The following is a 27491-nucleotide window of genomic DNA, read 5'->3' as shown; positions in this document are numbered from 1 at the left end:
AGTGGAAAAACAGAGCAGAAGGAAAGATTTTGTGCAAGGGAGGAAAAATGCAGCGCCCAGGCTGGAGAGGCAAAATGAAGACGAGGCACTGAGGGGGAGGAACTGAACTCAGGCAGGAATAAACTCCCTGGATTTGGCCATTGCTTGCTTCTCCCACTGCATTCCCCTAGCATGGGATTATCAACAGAAAACCAAGGAGCAGAAACTGATTCCCAGGGGGAATGACAAGGGAAGGCTCAAGGAGTGGGAGGCACTGGGGCAATGTGACAGCTGATGCAACTTTCCTAAAATAAACCCAAAAAAGGCTGGGAGCGTTCTGTGATCTGAAGCCCACGACACCAGGATAAAGCAGCAACAGCAGCAGAGTCCCCAACCCAAATCCCAGTCCCTGCCACCCACACAAAACACAACATGGGAATAAAAGATCTGGAGAGCCTCGTTATTAAAACGACCATCTCCAGCCTAGAAGTGAATTTCCCACCTAAATTTTCTTTCAGAAAAGCTCCACAACAGCTCAGTCTCTGTCAGAGACACATTTTGGGGTGTTCTGGGTGCTCAGTCTGACAGGTTTGGGGGTCTGAGCAGGTGCCACAAACCAGGGACAATCAGCAGCAATTCCCAGCTCCTGTGTCAGGTCCTGGAAGGACTCTGGGGGATTTTGTACTTTTCCATGGATTTAGAGGGAGGAATTGCACTAATCCTGCCAGATCTCTAAGGGACAAAGTGAAAGGAAGAGAACCTCAAGTCTGGGAGACAAGAAAAAGTCTGGGGGTGAGGATGCCAGAGAATCCCAGAGTGGACTGGGTGGACTCCAAAAATCTGAGAGACCCCAGGGGATGCCCCATGGCCTATCCCTTTATTCCAATAAAGCAAAAGGATTCCTCTCTCTCCTTTCTGGACCCAAACCTCTGGTGTCTGTGGGTTAATTTGCTGACCCAACCCCACAACAGGCTCATCCCACCCTGCTCCTTCCCCTCCTGCTCCCTGCTCAGGGATTTCATTTCTCACCTGCCAAGGCAAGCTGGGCCCCAGGTCCCCCAGCAGAGCTGTGGGAGCAGCTGAGAGAGCTGTAAATGTGTGATTTTATTAATCTGCCGAGCAGAGCTGTGCTGCTCTGCCTGGCACAGCCCTTTCCCTTGGAATTCTTCCTGCAGGATTCACATCCAACAGGTTGGGAAGCAAAGGAAACCCAGCTCAGGATTCTCCAGGCCATGGGATCAATGTGAAGGCACTTAAAGCAAGCTGGCTCATTAAGAAAAAAATCCATTTTTAAAGCCAGGAGGGTGAATGATAATGCAGATTTTTCTAAGAGCAGGTCAAGTCAAGGTCACTTGAAGTGCTGAGTTAATGGGCTCATAAATACCATTATTAGGTGCCATTCCATAGCTTGGAAACACACTGGAATAATCCTCCTGATGAAATGGGATTTTGTTTATTTGTGCCCAGCCCTGGCCACGATTAAAACTACTCAGAATGCTCGGAAAATGAAATATCTGAAGTATTCAGCTGCAAGAGGCTTCAAGAGAATTGGCTGCAAGTCTCTCTGCTCTATTACCAGTAATTAAAACCCGGTTTTTTTCATAGGCAGAAGGGGGAAAAAGGGGTTTGAGCTCTCTTTTCCTGCTGAATCACATCAGCATGGTTAAAGACCAGATAGGAGCGCCAGGTTTTCTTCCCCCTACGGGCAAAAATTATTGAGAACTGACTCATCTGAATTTAATTACCGGGCCAGCTCAGAGAGATGAAATTCCAAACAAGGCTTCTTTGCAATTCCACTTGTGGGACTGCAAAGTTTCCTCCAGGAATGCGAAATGAGATCCCCCGGAATGGGCAGGGGGTGTGGAAATCAGGGATGTGAAATTCGGGGATGCACCTCCAAAAGCAGGAACAGCTTCTGCCAGGGGGGAATTCCTGCTGCTGGGGCCAGGGGATCCCAGAAAGGTGCTGGGAGGAAAGGCAGCGTCAGGGATGCAGCACATGGACACCCAGAGGGGGAGAAGGGATAAATCCATCATTTTTCCCTCCAACAAGCCCCAAAGTGACACCAGCAAAACTTAAACCAGGCTTTAATCTCAGTTTTAAGTGTGTGCACTACAGGCTCAGCTCAAAGCCAAGCTTACATTCCCCACAACCGGCATTTTTAAAGTTTTTTCCCCTGCTGTATTTACAAGAAGTTTATTAATTTAATTTTATTTAATTTTTTTTTTTTCCCAGCAGATTCCCTCTGCCAGGCTTTGTTTTATTTTTGACATGACAAGACACAGCTCTGCTCTGGCAACACCTCCAGGCTGAATAATGTTTCTTAACCAGCTCCATCCATCTTTCCCAGCCAGCACAGCTGAGTGCCTACAAACCAACAGTGCCCTAAAATATTAATGCATTCTAATAAAACCAACCTGGCCTTTTTTTTTTTTTTTCATCAAACAGCAACATCTAATTTTCCAAGGGGGCCTGGGAACAGTAAACAATTGGTACGTGGTAAATGGCAACTTCCCTCCCATCAATACACCCTAAACACTCCAGTGCTGCTCCCTCAGAGTTGCCAGCCAGGATAAATCACTCAAATAAATGGGATTTGCAACAGGATCCTCGCAAATAATCACAATTTAACTCGCTGCTGATAATCCCTGATCGTTTCAAATGCTTCATTCTTCCCTTCCAGAGGGAAGTGGGTTTAAATCCAACTTCCAGGACCTTCCACTTGCTGCCAGTCAGGACTTTTAACCATTTCCTGGGTGCAGTTTGATCACAGTGTCCTTTGCTATAAAACCAACAGGAGGAACACAGCAAATTCCCTCTGCAGTTCCTGATCTCTCCTGCATTCAGAGCACTGGGGTGGCTCCTGGATATTGGAAATATTTGCTTTATCCCAAATCAAAGCAGTATTTCTGAGAGCATTTGGGTTGAGAGGGGTTTGGAATTCTGCCTCCTGTCCCAGGGACAAGTGGTGAAACATTTCCAGAAGTTCATCAACATGAACAGGTTTAGCAATAATCAGAACATTTAGCAAAACCAGGGCTTGAGTGTGGCAGGCTCTGAGGAGTTCTCAGAGGTTGGGAAATTTTGTTTGGGGCTTTTTTTAAATCTTTCTTCTTCTTCTTCCCAGCCACACAATGGACTCTTCTTACAGACAACAGGATTTGATGCAACCAGTGCTCACTGCAGAGTCTGCCAAGCAAATCCCAAATTTCAGAAGGAAACCACTGGGTATAATTGGGAGTTTTCCCTTCTTCAGGCACAAACTGCTCACTCTGACCACCCTGTGAAGTTTGACCACCCCAAGTGTCCCACAAGGAATTAACTCCACGGGAACCTACCAGAGCGAGGATCCCTCCGTGCCAGCAACCTCCAGGACATCATATCCATCCTCCAGCTGAAAGTCCATGAAAACCAGAGCAATGGTGTCCCCAGGCTCGGCCAGGATGGTCCAGGTGCAGTCTGCATTGTTGCCATACTCCAGGGGGAAGTGAGGGCTGGAGATGATCCCGCTCTGGCCCCGCAGGGTCCCTCCACAGGCGTCGTCAGCTGCAGCAAGACAGGAGGGGTGAGCCCTGATGTCCCAGGTTACAATGTGAAAATGTGCCCAAAAATTTGTATTCTATCACCATCAGCTGAAACCAGCTGGGGCAGTGACCCTGATCTCCATGGAGATATCCTCTGCTAATGGGCCATCTTTAAACCAGCTGGGCAATCATCTTTATCTTCCCACAGCCCATCCTCCCTCCAGGAGATATCTCCTGTTAATGGCCACTGAGTCCCAGGGCATGACTGATAAAATTCCATCATCCCACTGGGAGATGCTCCAGCCAGGGGAGGAGCCAAACATTTCCTACCCAGATAAAAACTGAGATTTGGAACACCAAAGCAGCCTTTTCCACTGGATTCCAGAGGACAAGAGCTACCAGAGCTTTCTACAGGATCACTGCTTCATCTGTACTGCTACCACCACCCTGACTTGTGGGGTGTCAGGTTGTATTCTGACTGTGTCATTGGTTTTTCTTTTGTACTATTGCATGCATTTTATTTTTCTCTTTTTTCCTATTAAACTGTATTTCTGACTTGGGAGTCTCTCACTGGTTTTGCTTTCAAAACCATTCCACCTGAACTGCCCCAAAATCCAGCACAAAGTCACAGCCAAACCCCCCTGGTTTGCTCAGGGGGGGTTCCCTGCCCACTCCTAAGGATGAAGATGTGGAGGGATGCAAAACCCATCAGGATCAGCCAGGGGCTCATTCCTGGCAAGTGTTGGCTCATTTCCCACCAAGCTCTTGCCTTGATTTTAAACAGCCCCAGAGCCAGAGCTGGTCCCAGCTCTCCTGAGGAGCCCCTTCCCAGCACATCTCCCTGTCAGATACCATTTCCTCACTTCTTCCTCATTTACACCCAAAGAAATCCTTCAAACTTGATGCATCCTGCACAGGATACACAGTGAGACCTCCAAAGATCCATGGAAAACTCCAAACCACCCCTTGGACTAAAGAAAAAGGAGGGGATGGAGAAAAGGCTGAAGAATTTTCATTCAATGCCACGTTACAATTCTTCAACAAGGGACTACTCTGTTTATATGCAAACTCAGAGAAGCTGTGGATCCAGCCAAAGGCACAGTGGCTTGGCTTTTTTATTATCATATTTATTATTAAGAGGGGAGTTCTTAATTTAAATTCCTTGACAATTTTTTCATTGCAAAAGCTATTTAAGGAGGAATACATTCCCTTCCCATCCACCTCTAAACACACACTCCCTCGGTTTGTAGAGGCTGTTGTTGCTTCAACACATCCTACAATCATCCCAAATCTTCTCCAATTATTCTGGGCACAGCACAGCCTCAGCAGCTGCTGGAGTTACAGTAAGACAGAGCACTTTTAATGAGATTATGCAGATTTGATGTGCCCAAAATGGAGCTCCACAAACGTTCCCAACTTTTCCTCTGGCTTTGCTGAGTTTTTACTCTGCCGTCTACCAGAACCATAAACCCAGTTCTGTCTGGGCAAAGGCTTCTCCCTGCATGCATGGAAGTGTTTTCCCAACAGATTGGGATGTTTTGGGTTCGTTTTCCATGCTCCAAAGGCTTTTTTTTTTGGTTTTCTGGAGGTTCACTGGCACAGGTGAGTGCAGAACAGGAGGCAGCAACCTGAGCCTGCTGGGACTCCTGCCTCCAGCATTCCAACTGCCAGGATAAAAATACAGCTGGACTTGTTGGGCTCAGCCTAAGCCCCATTTAGGCTCAGAACTTGGCCTCATTTCACTCCTGAGAGCAGAAAAATTGGGCAGGAAATGTGTAAAACACACAGGGAGAGCATTCCAAGGATTTCTGACACGAGGATGGGATTTTTTCTAGGGATGGGATCAACTCCAGCTTTGCCCAGGCTTCACCAGCCAGTCAGGACTTCCAGTTCTAGAGGCAAATTCCCAAATTCCACAGCCAAACAGGTGCTGTTCTCCTCCACAGCAGCCAAGGTGGCACCCCTGAGGAAATCCCAGCATTTCCAGCCCTCCTGCCAGGCCAGCAGGGACCAAACCCAGCACACGGAGCCTGAATTGCTGGATCTGTGCTGAGAGGATCCATTCTGACCCAGCTGTTTGCAGCTGTGGTATAAACCTGCCCACACATCTCCCTGAGCCACTCCTGATCCTGCTGCAATTCCCTGCTCCCCTCCCTTCCCACGGGGTTTGTGCTCGTCCTTCACAAGGAAATTTTGTAATTCCCAAGTCTGTGATTCCAAAGAATTCCCCTGGCTTGGGTAAAGGGAGTGCAGCCAGTTCCCACGGAGGAGGAATGGTGAAGGTGAGCCCAGCATTCCAACCCCCTCCTGTCCCAGCAAATCCTGCCCTGGGTTCCTCCTCTTTCCCACCACGAATTTCTCATTGATTCTTTCAAGAAATTTCTCCTTGATTCTTTCAAAGCATCAATTCCAGAGCAGAGGCAAAGCTGCCAATACAGGGACAAAATGTCACAAAGCAGGGGAAAAGCAGGAAAGAAAAAGCAGAAAGAAACCCTGGATCAGATGTAGAACCCTCCAACACCTCTCTGCAATCCTGGAGAGAGGGGAAGCAGGGAGGGAAGGGCAGAGTCCCCAAACATTGTCCTTTAATGTGACCTTGGACAGATCTGTTCCCAAAAAAGCTCCCCAGTTTGAACCTCCTCACCTTGAGAGCACTTTTCTTCCCAATTTATCAGGATCCCATTCCCAACTTCCATTAGGAAATGAAATAACACCTACAAATGCATTTAATAAACTTCCCAGTGGCCATGACCAATAAAGCAATTTTAACAGAATTCGTTACAATCTGCACAGGCCACAAAGATCCTGTTGCTCTCAGGGAAAGCTAAATTTATTAAATATATTTATTCTCCCTCAGGCAAGAGCTTTAGAATCCTTTTTCCTGCAGAAGAAAGGGAAAGCCTGTTTGATAGGATGCAAATCCTTTTGCTCTTTGCTGCAAGAGAAATCTGTGTCCCCAGTTTATCAGCCAAGCACAACTGGGACATTTCTGGGAGCCCAGTGATGCTGCTGGAGGTGCAAACCCACCCTCTGCAGCCTGGCTTTGCTGCTTGCTGCTTTCCTGGAGCAAGATTTAAATGTTCCAGGAGAATATTTCTCCTTCCTGCCTTCCAAAAATTGCATCAAGTGCAACTTCCAAGGCAAAGTGTTGAATGATCAGGACTAAATCCATCAGGAAAAAGTGGCTGCCTCCAGGAAGTTTCAGGCACAGCTCCACCAGAGCAGCTGAAAAGCACATTTTGTGCTGCCCTTGGAGTCATTCCCTGGATTTTCCTCTTTCCTGGAGCAGCTCAGGTGCCACCAGCCCCAGTGCTGGACTCCAGGCTGGAAAGGCAGCACTGAAATAAAAAACAGAGTTTGGCAGTTCAGGGTGGAAATGCAAAGCTGGGCTTTTCCTCCAGCTGGAAAGGGGATCTCAGAAAGGGAGATGATGCCAACCCTCAGCTCCAGCACCAGCTGGGTCAGGATTAATCCCTCCCTCCCTGGGGTTTCCTCCACAAATGCTGAAGGAAGCTGGGCAAGGAGAAGACTCTGGAAAATTCTGTCAGAGCAGAGGGAACTGCTCCATCCAGGCAGGGAATTCCCTCTTCTCCTAACAAGGTGTTGCTTTGCCCCTTCCCAAGGTGGAATTTCAGGGAATTTCACCTTTTAGAGTGTCCAGAGGATTGGTGAAGGGCAGGAGGAGCAGCTGAGGGGCTGCAGCTCCTCCTGATGGAATATTAGGGTGGATTTAGGGCAAGGTTCTTCCCCCAGAAGGTGCTGGGGCACTGCCCAGGCTCCCCAGGGAATGGGAACAATCCCAAGGCTGCCAGAGATCCAGGAGGGTTTGGACACTGCTCTCAAGGTGGGATTTTGGGGTGTCTGTGCAGGGCTGGGGTTGGAATCAATGATCCTCCATCCCTTGGTTCTGTGAGTATTTTCACCTCCACTGAAACTCAAAAAAATAAAATCGAAAGAAATGTATTACCAAAGTGACAAAGATCGTCCAAATTTGACAGATAAGCAGAAAAAAACATCATAATTGATCATAAAAGCCACCAGGGATAAGCAGCCCTCTCTCAAGTCACTCTGAGCCTCTCCTCACACTCCCTAAACGCTCCTGGCCCCAAATCAGCAGGGAAGTGCCCAAAAAAAACCCCCAGTGAGAGGCACAACAAGCTCTGTGCCGTGTAACCGATCCAAGGGAGCATTAAAAACATCCCAAGCAAACAATATTTGCTCACTCTCAACTCCCAGCTTGGAGGGGCTGATTGATTGCACAGGCAGAGTCAATAAAAGGAATCAATAGGAGATGCTCTGCTGAAGTACACAAGGAATCGAGGGAAGAGACTTCAAGAGAGCAGCAAATGTTTTTGGTAGAACAACACAGACATTTGTGTATTTACAGACTCTCCAGCCCCCGTGGGAGCACAATTAGCAAGGCACTCTCTGGACTGCTAAAGGAATTTGAAGTTTTCCTGCTCCTAAACTGGCAGGAAGTTGGGAATTGTTTTCAATCCAAGGGCAGCTTTTACCTCCCTGACAGAATTCCCAAGGCAGGGAGCATCCCAGCCCTGCAGCACAGCACCACAGTCACCCTGGGATGTGCCACAGGAGAGGGAATCTGGCACTGGAGAGCAGAAAATCCAGTCCTATTTCCAGTGTTTGAGCTGGAAAACCTGCAGGCTTTGCTTGGTTTTTGATCTTCTGGATCAATGGATAATCAGTCATGGATAATCATGGAATTATGATTGGTGTGGGTTGGGAAGGAGCTTTTGGATTATCTAATTTCAGCCCATTCCATGGGCAGGGACACCTTCCACAATCCCAGGCTGCTCCAGCCTGGCCTTGGACACTTCCAAGGATCCAGAGGCAGCCACAGCTTCTCTGGAAAATCAATCTCAGGTATCAGGTGTTTGGGCAGTCTGAGCCTCTCAAGTACCTCAGTAATGGGGAAAGAGAGAGGGAAATTGGGATAAAAAGGAGGCTGTGTCCTCCAAAAATCTGAGAAATCCTAGGGAATGCCCCATGGCCTCTCCCTTTATTCCAGTAAAGTTACAGGACTCCCCTGTCTCCTTTCTGGACACAAACCTCTGGTGTTTGTGGATTCATTCTCCTGACATTTTTAACCCTTGGAAACCAAGCCCGTTTCAGGGGGGATCTCAGGGATCTCTTACCTCTGCAGACAGGGAGAGGGAAATCCCAGGAGGCTCCGTGGCCCGAGCTGGCCTGGCAGGTGAGCAGGGCGTGTCCCTCCAGGAAGAATCCGGGGTTGCAGCTGTACCTGACCCTGTCCCCGATGCTGAAGGTGGTTCCTTGCTGCACCCCATTCTGCAGCCGCCCCGGGTTCCCACATGTGTGGCTGGGCAGGGCTGCAAGGCAAGCAGGGCTGGTTAGGGCTTATAAACACATATTGGGGTTAGAAATACATATTTAGGGTGTTAGAAATACATATTATGGTATTGGCTTTTGCAAATATCAGGGTGGATACTCTCTGTGTGGTGTTGAAAGGGTTTTTAAGGTACAGTTTTCTTTAGGAGTAACACAGCCTGAAAAAGTGTCTTTGTAATAAATAAACTGTGCCCTTGGTTGGATAACAACCAGTGAAGACACAGTGTCCTAGGTTACAATGTAAAGATGAGCCCAAAAGTTTGTATTCCATCACCATGTGTTAAAGGTGGGGCAATGACCTTATCTCTGTGGGAGATATCTCCTGTTAATGGGCAGCTGTTAAAAAACAGGTAGGGCAAAGTTCTTTATCTTCCCACAGCCCATCCTCCCTCCAGGAGATATCTCCTGTTAATGGCCAGTGAGTCCCAGGGCATGACTGATAAAATTCCATCATCCCATGGGAGATGCTCCAGCCAGGGGAGGAGCCAAACATTTCCTACCCAGATAAAAACTGAGATTTGGAACACCAGAGTAGCCTTTTCCACTGGATTCCATAGGACAAGAGCTACCAGAACTTTCTACAGGATCACAACTTCAACAAGATTCCTTAATCTGCACTGCTGCCACCACCCTGACTAGTAGGGTGTCAGGTTGTATTCTGTCTTGGTTTTCTTTATAGAAAAAAATACATGTATTTCAATGCTTGTATTTTATTTTTCTTCTTCTTTTTTTTTTTTTTTTTTTTCCTATTAAATTGTTTTTCTGACTTGGGAGTCTCTCACTGGTTTTGCTTTCAAGCAATTTTACACCTGCTACTGATACACCAGCTACCAGCACAGACCATCTGCAGAAATTAAAGACCACAGCCCAAAGTAAGACTGATAAGAAAAATAAATTAAAAACACAACCAAGAAACATGCATACTCTAAAAAGGCAGACTCAAGGAGTTGCCATGTAAAACAGTTATTGGAATATGGAAAACAGTTTTTAGAAAAGTTTGAAAATGTATAATGGGTCTTTGAATATGCAATGGGCTGATGGATTTAAGGGGTGCTCTTGGCTGAATACCAAGCACCCACCCACCAACCTTTTGTTTTATTGTTTGTCTCTTATTGTCTTTTATTAAACTTTTCAAATTTTACAAGGGAAGTGAACCTCGTTTTTCACATAGGGAAATGGCACAGGGTGGAGGAAAATCCTCAGTTAAATAGAAAAAATCCTCAGTTCAAATAGAATAATTGTCACTGACTTAGCCAGTGTTGCACCAGAACTTGTGAGGCCCCTTGGAATCAATGATTAAATATAATTTCTACCTAATATCCACACAAAGCAGTAAAAATCACTCCCCAAGCTGCTGACTCAACAAGATCCTCTCCTTCCTGACCAGTCTGAGCAATTTCTAAACCACAAGAAGGATCTTTAGGATCAGGCTGTGGTTGGTGCTGGATCTTCTGGATAATCATGGAACGGTTTGGGATGGGAAGGAATTTAAGGATCATCTCCTGTCACCACATTCCATGGGCAGGGACAATTTCCACTGTCCCAGGCTGCTCCAACCTGGCCTTGGGCACTGCCAGGGATCCAGGAGCAGCCACAGTTTTTCTGGGAAATCCATCCCAGCCCTCCTAATTATTAAACTCTCCCCTATTTTTATATAACCTGATGTATTCAGTTATCTAGCTTGAGTTGATTAAATCCAGAGATCACATTTTTCAGCAGGGTTGTTTTACACCTTAGATCCACCCAAACCTGACTGCCTGGTAAAAAACCCCCAACGTTTCAGTTCAGCAGGATTTATAATTCCCAGTGTTTAATCCAGATTTCACACACTTGCATCAAACCAGGCTCAGACACAGCTGGACCCAGCTCCACTTAAGGCACAGCAGAGCCCAACAGAATCAGGGGAAACGTGGGATACTCCAATCTAAGATGGGAAAGCTGCAGCTGAAATGCCAATAAATCCTCAGGCAGTGCCTCTGCACAGCACTTGCAGGGAATTTAAATAAACCCCCCAGGTTTCCACAAGCCACTCCAAGAGAAACCGGCTCCAATCACAGATTTAGAGCCCGATAAAAAACCCAAGCAAAGAGAACCAGGCCTAAAAATGATCCCATCAACCTGAAATCAGGCCCTTGTGCAGCATCTCCTGTGATGGTTCCTTTTCATTAGGGCTGGGAGAGCAGGGGAGGGCCCTGCTCACACTCTGTGATGGAAAATGAGTTTGTCAGGGATGAATTTCCACGAGCAGAGGGAGCTCTGCTCTGCAGCCCTGCCAAGGGAAAGGGGGAGGTGAAAAGGAAAATGATGCCCTGGCACACATGGAGAGGGATAAAACCCAGCCAGAGCTGGAGCTGGGGAAATGGGACACAAATCCCCAATGCTGAGGCAAATCCTGCCCTGGGGGATGGGGAGTGGGGTGTTCCTCTGCATCCCTGACAGGGGGAATGAAGGGTTAATCCCAAATGGGCACAGGAGCAGCTCCCTGCTCCCAGAGAGACCACCTGGGCTTGTGGTGAACCCAGCCCTGGAAATTCTGAAATTAAACATCAGCTGGAACGGGATTTATTTCAGTGGCATGTCCAGATCAGCTCCTGAGCTGCTTCAATCAGGTTTTGGGGTTTTCAGCTGTTCCTGTGAGCTCAGGTCAGACCTGAGTGTCCCCAAGCCAATTTTTGGGGTTTTCTGCTGTGACTCTGAGCTCTGGCAATACCTGAGTGTCCCCAAGCCCAGTTTTGGGGTTTTCAGGAGGGTTTTGCTGTCCCTCTGAGCTCTGGTCACACACAGTGTCCCCAAGCCCAGTTTTGGGGTTTTCAGGAGGGTTTCTGCTGTGCCTGTGAGCTCTGGTCACACCTGAGAGTCCCCAAGCCCAGCTTTGGGGTTTTTCAGCCATCCCTCTGATCTCAGGTCACACACAGCATCCCCAAGCCCAGTTTTGGGGTTCCAGCCACCCCCAGACCCTCCCTGCACAGCACCAGGGGCAGATCCCAGCTCCTGACACCATTTCCTCCCCCCAAACCCACTCTTTACATCCTCCCCCAAAGCCCCTGGGGCTGGGAAGTTCCAGCTGGAACTGTTCCTGCCCAGGCAGGTTCTGGGAGCAGGGGCTGCTGTGAAATCCAAACAGCCCAGAACTAAGGTTTCATTTTCTGTAATGATACTCAAACCCCCAATTTAATTAAATTACCAATGTCACTTTTTTTTTTTTTAAATGAACCCATTCCTGCTTTTATGCTTCCATCCTTTAAAATTAATGAGTAGAACTCCGCTATAAATAAAAATCCATCATTTTTAAAAGTCAATCTCTACCACGAGCTGCTCTCTACTTAATGAACTGTGAAGAATCAGACAACCCTGACCTGCATGGGATCTTAAAATCAGACTTGAAAAACAGATCTCAGATTAAAATTCTGCTTCAGTGGGCTGCCTGCACATTTCAGATCTTGTTCCAGGAAGGGAGGCACAGCAGCCTTGGGGGCAGCAGCATTAACCCCTCACTGCCCTGGGATTGGGGTTTTTAAATCACCCAAATGCAGGAGACAAGGAGATCTTCAAATTGCTGCTCATGGAGAGAGAGAAGTGATTCCAGAGGGGTTGGGGCTGCACACAGAGCTGGGCTGGGCTGCCCAGGTGAGGGTTCATTCCCTGTGCCCAGGGAATCTCTGATCTCCGGTCCCTGCAGTGCCCAGGGCTGGGTTGGGAAGGGCTGGGAGCAGCCTGGGACAGTGGAGGTGTCCTGCCATGGCAGGGCTGGGATGGGACCAGCTTTAGGGCCCTGCCCACCCAAACCTCCTGGGATCCAAAAGAGCTGCTGAAATCTCCCAGAGAGAGGAGCAGCAGAGCCCAAGGATGCAGCACTGGAGCTTCACAGAATTCAGCCTGCTTTGGGCTGAGAAAGGTCCCCAAGGTCCCCAGTCCCAACCCTCAGCCCATCCCCACTGTGGTCACCACTGAGCCACGTCCTCAACACCTTTTCTCAGTGACTCCACTCCCAAAGCTCTTCCAGGGCTGGCCAACCCTTCCAGAGTGGAAATTTTTCCTAATATCAAACTGGAATGTGCCCTTGAGGCCACTTCCTTTCCTTGTCACCTGGAGAAGAGTCTGGCACCTCCTGGCAGGGACTGTGGAGAGGGCCAAGGTTCTCCTGAGCCTCTTTTCCTCCTTGGGTGTTCCAGAACCTTCCCCAGCTCTGTCCTCCCTGAGAATCCCACAGCAGATGGAGAGGGGTCCAAGGTTCTGGGTGTCCTTGGAACCCCTGACTCTCCCCAGGCCTTGGGATCAATCCCTGAGCTGCTGCAGCCTCTGATCCAGGGATTTGGGATTCTGCTCCAACACCTCTGAGCAGAGATAATAGTATGGAATGTTATATGTTATGATATGATATGATATGATATGATATGATATGATATGATATTGTATTATATGATATGTTATGATATGATATTATATGGTATTATATTATATTATATTATATTATATTATATTATATTATATTATATTATATTATATTATATTATATTATATTATATTATATGTTATTATATGTTATTATATGTTATTACATGTTATTATATGTTATCATATGTTATTATATTATATGTTATTATATTATATTAATTATATTATATCAATTATATTATATTATATTATATTATTATATTAATTTATTATTGCTCACCCTTGGCTGCCTCCACCAGCCAGAGCCCTGATTGCTGCAGAGATTAACAGAACTGGATTATTTACCTCAGGTGTCACCCAGAATGATGTCATTAAAGCTCTGTCTTCCCCATTTACCAATTCCACTGCAGATTAAGAGCAAGGTTGGGTTTTTTTTCCCCCTTTCCCCATAAAAGCTTTGTTCCCAGCAATCAAGGGAATATTTCCCAGTGATTGTATGGAAATTTTTGATTTGTGGCCACAAAGGGAAGGTCCTGTTACTCATTTTGGAGCTGAGCCTGTTCCTTCCCTCCATGAATTCAGAGCAGTTTATTTCATTTGTCTGGATCTGAGCAGCTGCCAAAGCCTGATGTGATTTTACGACAGAGGAAAGGCAATGGGATTGTGCTGGTGCAGTGGCACCTCCAATGTCACTGTCCCAGGGCTGGACATTTCCCTGGTGAGGTCACCTGCAGGGTGACCCAGCACAGGAGCCACTCAAGGCCACAACAGAAGCAGAGCCACAATGTCACACGAGGTGACAGTGTGCACAAGTGGCACCTTCTCAGCAAGAAACCATCACCTGCCAGGACATGGAAAACACTCAGGGATAAACCTGAGAAACCCACCAGGACATGGAAAGCACTCAGGGATAAACCTGATAAACCCACCAGGACATGGAAAGCACTCAGGGATAAACCTGAGAAACCCACCAGGACATGGAAAGCACTCAGGGATAAACCTGAGAAACCCACCAGGACCTGGAGCTCTCCCACGTCCCACAGCTTTCAATCATCCCTAAACAACTCAGCCATCAAAAGGAGCCTGGTGGGCACAAAGCAGCTCCTGCCCAGCTCCACATCTCTGCTTTTTTCCTTTTCCCTCCCAGTTTGGGCCCCTTCAGTCCCTGGAACCTCAGGAATTCCTGGGATTTGTGTCTCACCCTCCATTCTAGCTGGAGGTGTCCCTGCCCACTGGGGGTGGAACACAAAGAGCTTTAAGGTCCCTTCCACCCCAAACCCCTCTGTGATCCTGAGATCTCACCCTGGGAGCACCATCCAGGACCCTCCTTCACCCACACTTTTATCCTTTTTATCCTCTGGTGAGAACCAGAGCAGATCTGGCTCCCAGATTTCACAGGGCATCACCTAAAATGAAATGGAAACCTGAGATTTGAGGCATTTCCATCATCCATTCCCAGGAGCTGCTGCAGAGCTCCCAGAACTGCTGACCTGCACCAGCAGCCTCATCTCACCCACTAATTTTCATTTTTTACCTCCCTTTCTACCTGCTCTTTTGAACTGTGAGCTGCTCCTGGAATTGCTGATTTACCCCAGAATCTTCCTCCCATCCACCTTTAGCTCCTGTATCCGTTTCTTTCCACTCCTTTTAACCAGGCTGCTCCCACCTTTCCTCATCCCAGGATGGCTCCACTGCGAGTTTTCAACATCAGGAGCTTTCACAACCTGGTGCTCGTCAAGCTGTGCCTCCTTGTTCCAGTTCATTCGAAATTAATTAGGAGTTTTTAAGTCATTAGATGTGACTCAACGCATCCTTGGCGAGAGTCCCACCATCACAACACATTCAGCCTAATTACATCAGCCTCTCCCAAGCCCCCAAAGCTCTCATTGTCAGCAGGGAAAGAAAAGGGAAAAAAAAACATTAAAAATAAAGAGATGCTTCTCTCCTTGCTCACCATCAGCTCCTTGACCTATTCCAGGGGCTTCCAAACAAAACCCAAATCCATCCTCACCCCCCTGAGGAGAAACCACCCCTGTTTCCTATTCCAATTAATCTCCAGCTCCATTTTCTCTGTTGGTATTGCAGGAATACCAAGCAAGCCCGAGGTTTAGGGCGTGCAGCTCTGCTCTATTGCCCCATTTACATAGCTAAAAGCAGCTTTTTTATGGCTTGAATTACCCAGCCTGGTTTACGACAGAGATTTCCACGCTATCATTGTTCTAACCTTGAAATCTTATCAAGTAGCACAACTTGGATGATATGAGGCTGTACATCACTTCTCTGCATTCCCCACTAATTTTCATCCCTAATAAAAGAGGAAGGAGGGCGAGGCAGGCCCTGCCAGAGCTGCAATAATTCATAAATCCCACGGAACGACGCTGCACAGAGCACACAAAAATAACAAAATCATTGACCTCAAGCACTTGGCTCAGGCAGCGCTGCACACACGGCTCCAAATTAATCCCCACTCTGATTTTTAAATTTTTTTAAACCCTTTTTTTGTGTTTTCCTGCCTTTCCTGGATTTTTTGGGGGGTTAGAAGTCAAAGTATTCACAGGAATCAACAGGAGAGCCAGGGCAAGGAGATATTCTCTTAATGAGCCAGCCTGTACTGGATCCTAGAAATCCAAGGAGAAAATCAGATTTTTTTAAGGAGAATATCCCTAAGATTCCCATCACTATTCAGAAATTAAGTGGACACCCATGGAGGACATGGAGAGTGGAGAGAAATCCACCCAGCCCCATTTCCTCTCACTCTCCATCCATAACTTCTTGCCCAAGTACCCCAGGGATACTCCAGGACTGTCTGAGATCTTTCAGCAGTGTTTTAGCACAATCTGCTTTACTTCAGAAGAGTTTTAATCTTCACAAGAACTGTCCAGAGTGTGCTACAGCAAAGGAAATAAATGGGATCGTTTTCATTTCATTTTATACCTTTTTCTTTTTCGTGCCATGATTTGTTTCCAGTACAGCCAGAGATAAAACTAAATGGAAACTACTTTTTTTTTTGCCTCCTCCAATATTTCTCTGTTCACTAAAAACCAGCCAGAAAGTTACTTTTGGATAATAGCAACAAAAATGGTTCATCATCCATCTTGTTTGTGGGAGTTCTTCTGGGGCTTTTTGGTCGGATTTTGTTTTTCTTTTTAGAAACTCAGTTTCAGTTTTCAATTTCCCTTTCTGGAATGTGCCTCAGCAACTTCTGAGCAACTTCAGTGCAACTCCCAAGGATATCCCAGAGGCTGGGAGAGGATGAGCTTGGATTTGATTAAATCATCAGAATTAATGATGAAATTAATTCTGCAGAAATAGCAAAAGATGTGAGGCATGAGAGCAGTGAGATCGGGGGAAATTTATGAAGAAATTATCCCAGATGTGTGCAGGATGTGGGGAGCATCCTCAGCAGCTGGGGCTTTCTGCCACTCCTCGTTTAGACTTTTAAATAAATGCCAGCACTGGCTGAGCACAGCAGAGGAAGCCTGGCTGGAATGAAGATACAAATCCCAGGATCATGGAATGGTTTGGGTTGGGAGGGGACTTAAAGCTCATCCCATCCCACCCCTGCCAGGTTGCTCCAAGCTGGCCTGGGACACTTCCAGGGATCCAGGGACAGCCACAGCTTCACTGGGTATTCCATCCCAGCTCTCACAAGGAGAATTTCTCTCCACTCTCTGATCTAACTCTCTTGTCTGTCAGTTTGAGACCATCCCTGAGTGCTCCCTCCATGCCCTTTTGGGAAATATGGAAACGGGGCTACAGGAACCCCTGGAGAACAACCTGTCTTGGGTTGCAGTACAGGATGTGACCAAAAGCTTGTATTCTGTCACCATCTGTTAACCCAGCTGGGGCAGTGACCTTTATCTTTGTGGGAGATATTTCCTGTTAATGGGCCAGCTGTTAAAAACCAGCTGGGCAATCATCTTTATCTTCCCACAGCCCATCCTCCCTCCAGGAGATATCTCCTGTTAATGGCCACTGAGTCCCAGGGCATGACTGATAAAATTCCATCATCCCACTGGGAGATGCTCCAGCCAGGGGAGGAGCCAAACATTTCCTACCCAGATAAAAACTGAGATTTTGGACACCAAGGAACCTTCTTCCCACTGGATTCCAGAGGAAAACCAGACCTTTCCACATCATCCCTGGAGCTTCAGAGGAAACTGCACCTTCTCCAGGAGCACTGCTCCAGCTGAACCACATCTGCCCCTGCAGGAGGATGCAGCCACCATTGAATGGGACTGTGCCAACACCCTGACTGACTGACGGGTGTCAGCTTGGATTCTGACTCTGGCAGGGCTGGGATTGTTCTGTGTAATACTGCATTTCTATTTTAATTTTCCTGGTAAAGAACTGTTATTCCTAATTCCCATATCTCTGCCTGAGAGCCCCTTAATTTCAAAATGATAATAATTTGGAGGGAGGGGGTTTACATTCTCCATTTTGAATAGAAGCTGCTTTTATTGGCAGACACCTGTCCTCAAACCAGGACACAACCTCACAGATCTCCTCCCCACCCTGGGCTGCACCAGGATCCTCCTCAGGGATGTGTTTATCCCCCTGAACACGCTCCAGCTTCCCAGTGCCACAACACTTGAGCACGGCTTAATTGAAAGGAGGTGCTGAAGTGTTTTGCTGAGCAGGAATGGCTTTAAGTGTGTGTTTAAAGGCTCCACTGAACTGGCATTTAACAGCTGCAGAGTGACTCTGAAAACCTTTCCCCAGGGAGGAGGGTGGTTCTACATTGCCTCTCTCCCTCCCTGAGCCCAGCTTTAACCATTCCATGGTGTCAGGAAAGTTAATCCACAAACACCAGAGGTGTCCAAAAAGGAGACAGAGGAATCCTGTAACTTTACTGGAATAAAGGGAGAGACCATAGGGCATTTCCCATGGTGTCTCTCCAGTTTTTGGAGGACACAGCCTCGTTTTTATCCCCATTTCCCAGCTGCATGTTTATATTAGGGGTTGTAAAGCTAAGATGGAGGATTTGGGGTGTGGTGTGTCTTTTCTGTCTTCTCCTTCTTCATGCCATCCATCTTTGGGCCAGGATGGCACCACTGGATTGGTCTGGGAGAAAGTGGGACAGTGTAATAAAGGTGTCATGTATGGAAAGTAATTGTAAACATCAGGTACATAATTTATAGTATAAAAGGTAAGTCCTGCCCCAAGGGCAGTCAGTGTGCCTCAGATCAACTAGCCAGTCAGACCTTTGTTAGTTTGAAAAGGAATTCTTTAGATAAGAAAGAATAAATAATCTTGGAAACCTCAGAAAACAGCCTGTGACTGCTTCTTGGGTGCATCAGCTGGGAAAACCTGAACTCAAAAGCACCAAAGGTCCTGCTGTGAGGGATCTCAGGCACAAAGAGACCCCACAGGTGAGGACACTGCTGAAGGCACATTTCAGCCTGGCCTTTTTCTCATGTTCTGAGTCTTTTTCTCAGGCCGTGAAACTTTCTCAGCTCCAGCCAGGATTTTTCTCAGGCTAGAGGTTTTTCTCTACTGTAAACACAAGAGAAAGAACCGTAACAAGAGATAAAAACCTGCTGGATCCGTGGGACAAGAGGTGTCTCTTTCTTTGACCAATTAACTATCTGTAATTTGTTTTTCACGAACTCTCTTATTTAAGCCATGGCTTCCTTCAATAAACTGCTTTTTCTTGCACCAGGTAAGGGAGTGCCTTGTTGCTGTGTTCTCTGACTGCTCTGTAACCCTTCATACAGCAACACACAGAGTGTGGGGGTTATATTGCTGATTGGACCGTTGCTGGACAGACTCAGGAGATCTTTATTTTCTATTTTTTAGGTTTGTAGTTTATTATAAGGGCGTGGGTGTAAGAGAGAGTGTAGAGCATGGAGAGTAAGAGAGTAAGAGAGACAGGTAAGAGTGATTTCCCATTTACAACACAGTAAGTATTCTTCTATGATGAATATTCTAATTTCCAATAACCAATCTAATACAATATACTAATTTCTTAACATTTGCATGCAACCTATAGGAACTACTAAATTACCATGTTTTATGGCTTTCTTATCTGTAACCCTTATCTTCAGACCTTTCCTGCCAGGCTTGGGACAGGATGCCTGTTGGTTTTTTGGTATTTGTGGCATTTGGTATCATCTAAAAGGAAGAGGCCTCAAACCTTCACATGACTGTTTTTCAGCCTCTATGTCAAAAAATGCTGACATCTCTATTTCATCTCTTGTTTCAGAACTACTTGCCAAAATGGTAAGATTTTTCTATTTCCTTCCCAACAGCAGAGCCCTGAGCTGGCCCTGCTCAGTCTGAGCTGATCCCACACAAACACTGGGTGCCAGTGTTGGTCTGCTCTGCTCCTCTCTGGCCACGGAACATTCTTTGTTCTGGGCAAAAAAAAAACCCACTTCCAACTTTAGAGGCCGCATTGTTCGGCCCTCATTGATCTGCTCTGGCTCCTCACCCAGCAGTGGGGCCTGCAGCCAGCTGCATCTGGTGGAATAAATATTGCACCAAAAGACAGCACTGCTGGGCCTTCCAGCCCCCTGCTCTGCAATGGGCAGGGCTGGGGACACACCAGGTGTCACCTTGGTGTCCCCCAAGCATCACACACAGCTCCGTTTTTCCTCTCCCTCCTCTCAGTTTTCCCTTTCCCCTCCCTCAGTTTTCCCCCTCCCACCACTCAGTTTTCCCTCCCTCTCCTCTCAGTTTTCCCTCCCTCTCCTCTCAGTTTTTCCCTCTCCCTCCCTTCAGTTTTTCCCTCTCCCACCCCTCAGTTTTCCCCTCATCCTCCTCTCAGTTTTCCTCTCTGACCCCTCAATTTTCCCTCTCCTCAGTTTTCCCCCTCTGATCCCTCAATTTTTCCCTCTCTGACCCCTCATTTTTCCCTCTCTGACCCCTCATTTTTTCCCTCTCCCTCCCCATAGTTTTCCTCCTCCCACCTCTCATTTTTCCCCCTCCCTCCCCTCACTTTTCCCTCTCTGACCCCTCAGTTTTTCCTCTCTGACCCCTCATTTTCTCTCTCCCACCTCTCAGTTTTCCCTCTCCCACCCCTCATTTTTTCGCCCTCTCATCCCTCAGTTTTCCCCCTCCTTCCCCTCAGTTTTTCCTCTCCCTCCCCTCACTTTTTCCTCTCTCTCCCCTCACTTTTCCCTCTCTCTGACCCCTCAGTTTTCTCTCTCCCTTCTCTCAATTTTCCCCCTTCTATCCCTCATTTTTCCCCCTCCCATCCCCTCACTTTTCCTTCTGCCATCTCTGAATTTTTTCCTCTCCCATCCCTCAGTTTTCCCTCACTCCCAGCTTCCAGAAGCCTCTGGAAGGGCAGGTGAGGATTTCACAGCCCATTCCTTCTCTCCCTTCCTCCCAGGTGAGGACACTGAGTCAGCTCAGCTCCACCAGGTTAAACCATGAATAAAACAATTCCTCAGAGCTGGGGTCAGAAATCCCTGGAATTCACAGCTTCCACTTCTCATAAGCTGTGCCTCACACCCACAAATTATCAGGGATAATCTTGTTTGTTTTCATTTTCCAACTGCCTTCAGAATTTATCCCTTCTCGTTTAACCCCTCTCACAGGTTATCTTTCTCTGCTCTTTCTTTGGGAAGCCTGGCTACCCAAAACCATCAAATGCTCAATATTTTTGTAGAAATATTCTGAGGACACCAACCTCCCAGAGCAGGATGTGAAGCAGTGAGTGAGAGCACTGAGTTTGTGGGAAGTGCCCTTGGGAAGAGGGAAAAAATGAAATATTACACCCCTGATATCAAAATATGACACCAGTTTATAGCAAAAACCTCACATCAACACCCAAGAACCAAAACCAGCCTGAGGATGGTGCCACAGCAATTTTGGTCACCACCTACCTCTATTTCTACAGACTCATTATTAATTTGTGGTCATAACTGATGAAAAAAAAAAAAAAACCAAATCTCCAGATGGTAATTTTATCCCCTTCACTGCAAACACAGCTCAAGTGATCCAATTATGTCATAAAAACACGCCCAGGGCTCAGCACAAGCAGTGTTTGGGAAGGGTTCACCTCTTTTGGCTGCTCGTGGGATCTCCCCAGTGCCTGAATCTATTCTGGGACAAGAATTTATCCTGATTTCGGGAACCTTCCTCTGATTTCTCTGGCAGAATGCCCACAAAAATTTACCCAACACAGCCTTGGTGGATCTGTTTGGGGGAAGAAACTTAAAAATCTGTATCCAACTACTAAGTACTATGCAACACACTTCTTACAGAATTGCAAAGGCAGAGATTCAAAATTATTATCAAGCATCAAAATATAAATTTGGACGTGATCTCACTCAACTCCCTTTTCCTGCCTTTGGGATTCAAGTGCATCCCAGTCCTGGAAATACCAGAATATTCCTTCAGTGGATGAGCTGTGACCAGGCATCCCAACTGTTACTATTTAAAATAGAAACAGGCTCTGGGGCTCAGGCCTGCCCTGTCTTTTCTTTTATAATCTCAACCTATTTAATGGCAAGTCAAAAGATAATTTTTATCAATAAAGCTTCACTCAAAAGCTGGGTGTCTATCCAAAACACTGATTTGGAATAGATGTTCCAAACAGCTCAAGGAGACCTTAAATACACCAGGAATTCATGCAGGGAGATGTTACAAATGGAAAAATCTATATATCCATACTGCAAGGCATCTACTGTACAAACATTGTCATGGAAACAGGACTTGGATCTGCTTTAAAGGACAGAGCAAGTGGGAAGAGAAAGGGCTGGACTGAGCCCAGAAAACCCAGATACCTCAAGGTCCCACAACTGGCCTGAATCTTCTTCCACTTTGGGGCAAAACCACTGTTTAAATTTGCCATCACTCAGCTGAAAGCTTGACTTGGATCTGAGAAAAATCATCCTAAAGGGGCGTAAATGTGAAGACAAAAATACCACGTTCAGTTCCAACATGGAGGGGAAAAAAAAAGCAAATTTCACTGAGAATGCAACAGACACAGCTCAAAATAATTCCCATTCCTGCTTCTATTCAGTTTTTCCAAATCCACTCCCGATTTTAGCTGGCACTTTAAATACTCCATTTGTAAGCAACACAAGCCTGCCCTCTCTAAGGGCAAAGATTCAAATCCTGCTTAAATTTTGGGAGAGCAGGAGGAGCAGCCACCCCACAGCCCTGCACCCTCTGTGCAGATGTTCCAGCTGCTGAGGAGAAGGAAAAGGAACAAAATCTGTTTATTCCACCAAGTCCTCTTCACCTGCCCAGCCCAGAGCAGGACAATTCTCAGCTTCAGCTTGTAAGTTCATGCCTTGAATATTTGATATTAAAAATCCAACAAATCGTGATCAAACCACTGTGACCCCTCCAGATATCCCAAGGCAGAGCAGGGGGAAGTTCAGTTCCTTCAAAGGCTCATGCTGGATTTCCACAGCCCCTCTGTGATGTGGGATTTAGTGTGGAAAGAGTAAAATCCCTTTCTATGGAGCTCTGGAGCAGAGGGGAAATGAGAGGAGGCAAAGAAGAGCTGAGGAACAGCTCTGAGCTCTGCCCCAGGGACAGGGACAGGAGCCAGGGAATGGCTGGAGCTGGGACAGGGGTGTTTAGGCTGGATTTAGGAAAAGGTTCTTCCCCCAGAGGGTGCTGAAGTCAGAGTTTACTGAAATCAGGTTTTATGGAAGTCAGGTATTACAGAAAACAGGTTTTACTGAAATTTGGTTTTATAGAAATCAAGTTTTACAGGAATCATGTTTTACAGAAACCAGGTTTTATAGAAATCAGGTTTTATAGAAATCAAGTTTTACAGGAATCAGGTTTTACAGAAACCAGGTTTTACTGGAATCAGGTTTTACTGAAACCAGGTTTACTGAAATCAGCTTTACTGAAATCAGGTTTTACTGAAATCAGGTTTTACCGAAGTCAGGTTTTATAGAAATCAGGTTTTACTGAAATCAGGTTTACTGAAATCAGGTTTTACTGAAATCATGTTTTACTGGAATCAGGTTTTACTGAAACCAGGTTTTACTGGAATCAGGTTTACTGAAATCAGGTTTTACAGGAATCAGATTTTATTGAAATCAGGTTTTACTGAAATCAGGTTTTACTGAAATCAGGTTTTATAGAAGTCAGGTTTTATAGAAATCAGGTTTTACTGAAATCAGGTTTGGGTGCCCAGGCTCCCCAGGGAATGGGAACATTCCCAAGGCTGCCAGAGCTCCAGGAATGTTTGGGCACCACTCCCAGGGCTGCCCAGGGATTTGGGGGTGACTGCAGGGCCAGGACTGGACTGGATCTCCCCTCCCAGCTCAGGACATTCCACGGTTCTGTGCCACTGAACCAAACCAGGTATTTTTAGCCCAAACCCTTCCACGAGCTGCTCATCCTCTCGCTGCCTCTTTCCATTCATTCCATTTTTAATCATGTCCAAACAACTGAGCTATTACATCAATTCCAAAGTGGCACAGGGAAAGATCAGAGCAGGAGAAAAGGCTGCAGAGGAGAAAGATTAAACCTTCCCATCCTCCCAGAGCACAAAGCAAGGGCTGGGTTAGGCAGATCTCTCCCTCCTAAATCCTGCTGCCCACCTTAAACACTTCCAGGATGTGATTGACTCCATCAAAGTTCCAGCCATCCCAAAAAAGGAGGGAGGGATTACATAAGGAACCTTTTCCTAATGAACTCCCCAGTGCAAAACCTCTGAAGCCTTTTGTCCACTGGACAGAAAGCTTTTTGTGTCCAGCTGTCCCAGACAGAGTCTTGGAAAATGTCTGGGAATGAGAAACTCCTCCCAGCTGGGAACAAGGGGAAGGTGCTGAGCTGTTCCCATCTCTCACAGGGAAAAAAAAAAAAAAAAAAAAAAATTGAAAAAACTTTGTGGTGTTTAATGATATCCACCCACTTGCTCCCAGGAAACTGGGAAGGTTTGGCTGAAGCCAGGTTTTGCTGAAATCTGGTTGTATTGAAACCAGTTTTTACTGAAATCAGGTTTGATTGAAGCCAGGTTTTATTGAAATCAGGTTTTATTGAAATAAGGTTTGACTGAAGTCAGGTTTTGCTGAAATCTGGTTTTATTGAAACCAGTTTTTACTGAAATCAGGTTTGATTGAAGCCAGGTTTTATTGAAATCAGGTTTTATTGAAATCAGGTTTGACTGAAGTCAGGTTTTGCTGAAATCTGGTTTTATTGAAACCAGTTTTTACTGAAATCAGGTTTGATTGAAGCCAGGTTTTATTGAAATCAGGTTTTATTGAAATAAGGTTTTATTGAAATAAGGTTTGGCTGAAGTCAGGTTTTGCTGAAATCAGATTTGACTGGAATCAGGCATGACTGAAATCAGGTAAAAATAGGGATTTCAGGGGCTGCAGAGCCCAGAATCCCACAGAAATTTGGAAATCAGGAGCTGCAGAGCCCAGAATTCCATAAAAATCAGGGACTCAGGGTCTGCACAGGCCAGAATTTAATGAAAATTGGGAATTCAGGGGCTGCAGAGTGCAGAATTCCATAAAAATCGGGGAGTCAGAGGCTGCACAACTGACCTGACACTTCTCCAAGCTCCCAAAACTTTCAGTTCCCATCTGATTTCTCCACAAAAAATCAGGATTTCCCTCCTCTGATGGCAGCCACTCCTTTTCCAAGGCTGGAGCCTGGCCCTGGAGTTTCCAGGGGGAATTTCGGGGCTCCAATCGCTGCTCACACAAATTGCTCCAGGGCTTTGTTGTGCTCTGCTCCACTGCCCTTGCAGCAGAACATGGATTTTCCTGTAAAATATCCAAATTCCAGCTGCTTTGGCCCACTCATGCAGAATTACAAACATGGAACAAGGAATTTGACTTCCAGGAAGTTTTTTAGGTTTTTTTTTTTTTCCCTGCTGAATTCCTTCCTGAGCAGCCACCAGCTCCTGAGGACACAAAATCCCAATTTTGAAACAACAGAAGATGCTGGGAGATGGTTTGGGATAAAAACACCAGGACTTGGTTTGGAATTCCCACCAAAACACAATTAATGGGATTATTTAGGGAATAGATTTTATATTTTTCCTCCCATTCTGTGCTCTTAATTTAATTTTATAGGATGAGAGGTTGCATTGAGGAGCTGGATAAAAACAATATTCATTATTCCAAGGTATTTCAGGCTGAAAAAAAAAGATTCCTCTGATTTAGTTTTTAGCATTAAATCTATAAATATTTATAAATCTATAACAAAATGTCTGAAATATGAATTCCAGGACAGTCTGGGACCTGGATCTCTGTCCAGAACACTCTGAAAAAACACAAACCCAACAATTTCTGACACAGCCTGCAGAACAAACTGCTCCCATTTCTCTGGATAATTTTGGAATCACCTCTCTGTCACTTCCATTAAGATTTTGGACACTCCTGGGCTTCAAATCCTGTTTGTTTCCCTCACACTGAGCAGGGTTTATGTAATTTTTGAGATGAAAGGAGAACTCCGCACCAAACTCTAATTCCTGGTGAATCCAGGATGGCTCCAGTGCCCATCTCAGACATTCCTGAGCTCCAGCCAAGCTTTACAAAGCAGCACTAAAGGGATTAAATCTGCAGGAGGGGAAAATTCACAGAATTCGATGACACAGCACTGGGGGGAAAAAAAAAAAAAAAATCCAGCAGCAAAACCAACTCTGAAAGGGATGGAGAGGTTGGGAAGAGAACCAGGAGATGTTCCCAAATCCAGGGGATAAATGGACATGGATGGAGCACCCAGCCATGGGATAAAGCACCAGAATAAATAAAAATGGGGAGGAAAACAAAAGGAAAGTTGTTTTTTTTTTTTTTTTTTTTTTTTTTTTTTTATTTAGAGCTAGGATTAAAAACACAAAGGAGAGGAATTTTTTGTGTTTGGGTTTGGATGTTTATTAAGTTTTATTTGAAGTACAGAGAGTTTTGTAATACTTTTAGCTGCTAGTTGAAAGTGAGTAAACTGGAGATCGATTCGATTAGTTATAAGGTTTTTAAAAGTTAAATAGTTTAATAAAGAATATTTATACTATTTTTAGTTGTGATTTAATAACTAAATTATTGTGATTTGTAGTGCAGTATTAATTGTTCAATTAGAAATTATTATTTGAAATTATGAAGAAGAAGAAAGAAAAATATTGAAAGGATATAATTTTTTTATTTTGTTTTATATTTATTATTATATAATAAAAAATTTAAATTTAAATTATTTTACTGTGTGAAATCTCACACTTCTGTTTAACAACACACTTGTGATTTTAACTCCATTATTCAAATTTGGCAGCCTTCTCCAGAGCCTCAGGTCAACAGCATTGTTCTCCAGGGGGTCAGTGACAGAAAGCAGAGAAAGCACAAAAATCTCAGATTTCTGAAATCCAACAATTCAATTTCTTCCTAAAAAGAAAAAAATCTCTCTAAAAATTGTTAGGGAGAATTAAAAGGGAAAACTGCTCTGGAATCAGTTCTGAGCTCTGAATGGGTGTCCCAGGTTACAATGTAAAGATGTGACCAAAAGTTTGTATTCCATCACCATCTGTTAAACCAGGTGGGGCAGTGATTCTTATCTCTGTGGGAGATATCTCCTGTTAATGGGCCATCTTTAAACCAGCTGGGCAATCATCTTTATCTTCCCACAGCCCATCCTCCCTCCAGGAGATATCTCCTGTTAATGGCCAGTGAGTCCCAGGGCATGACTGATAAAATTCCATCATCCCACTGGGAGATGCTCCAGCCAGGGGAGGAGCCAAACATTTCCTACCCAGATAAAAACTGAGATTTTGAACACCAGAGCAGCCTTTTCCACTGGATTCCAGAGGACAAGAGCTTCCAGACCTTTCTACAGGGTCACTGCTTCATCTGCACTGCTGCCACCACCCAGACCAGCGGGGTGCAGGTTCTATTCTGACTCTGTCGTGGTTTTGTCCCTTTCATACTATTGCATCTATTTTATTTTTCTCTTTTTTTCCTCTTAAATCGTATTTCTGACTTGGATTCTCTCACTGGTTCTGCTTTCAAAACCATCACAATGGGTTACTTGGAACTCATTTTCCCGTCCTTTTTTTACCCTCCCTCTTTCTTTCCTCTCAGCTTTTGTGCAAAGCTGAAAATATCCAGCCCTGCCACGGCGCCTGTTTATGGAATAACACCAGGGCTGCCAAATTCCCCTCCCTCCATTCTCCTCTGCTCATTCCCAGCGATGGAGGCCACGATTCCCAGGCACAAATGTGCATTTCTATCTTTTTTTTTTGGCACCAGGATCTATTTGGAATGGAATGAGCTCGTATTTTTCCCCTCGGGTTGAAATGCGCTCCTG

The 27491-nt window shown here is 45.7% G+C and overlaps 1 protein-coding gene across 1 annotated transcript in view; it reads right to left on the bottom strand.

Moving 5' to 3' along the window:
* Window positions 1–27491, bottom strand: part of CSMD2 (CUB and Sushi multiple domains 2) — a 288748-nt gene that overhangs the window by 209356 nt on the left and 51901 nt on the right. Inside the window, exons 4-5 of the mRNA XM_056509388.1 lie at window positions 8660–8854; window positions 3318–3525 (exon numbers count right to left, since the gene is read on the bottom strand). Of these exons, the coding sequence (XP_056365363.1) occupies window positions 3318–3525; window positions 8660–8854 (403 nt within the window). The remainder of the gene's footprint in view (window positions 1–3317; window positions 3526–8659; window positions 8855–27491) is intronic.

Source organism: Oenanthe melanoleuca, chromosome 23 (genome assembly GCF_029582105.1).
Source record: "Oenanthe melanoleuca isolate GR-GAL-2019-014 chromosome 23, OMel1.0, whole genome shotgun sequence".
NCBI classification, from domain to species: domain Eukaryota; kingdom Metazoa; phylum Chordata; class Aves; order Passeriformes; family Muscicapidae; genus Oenanthe; species Oenanthe melanoleuca.
This window is presented reverse-complemented; position numbering and strand designations above follow the sequence as displayed.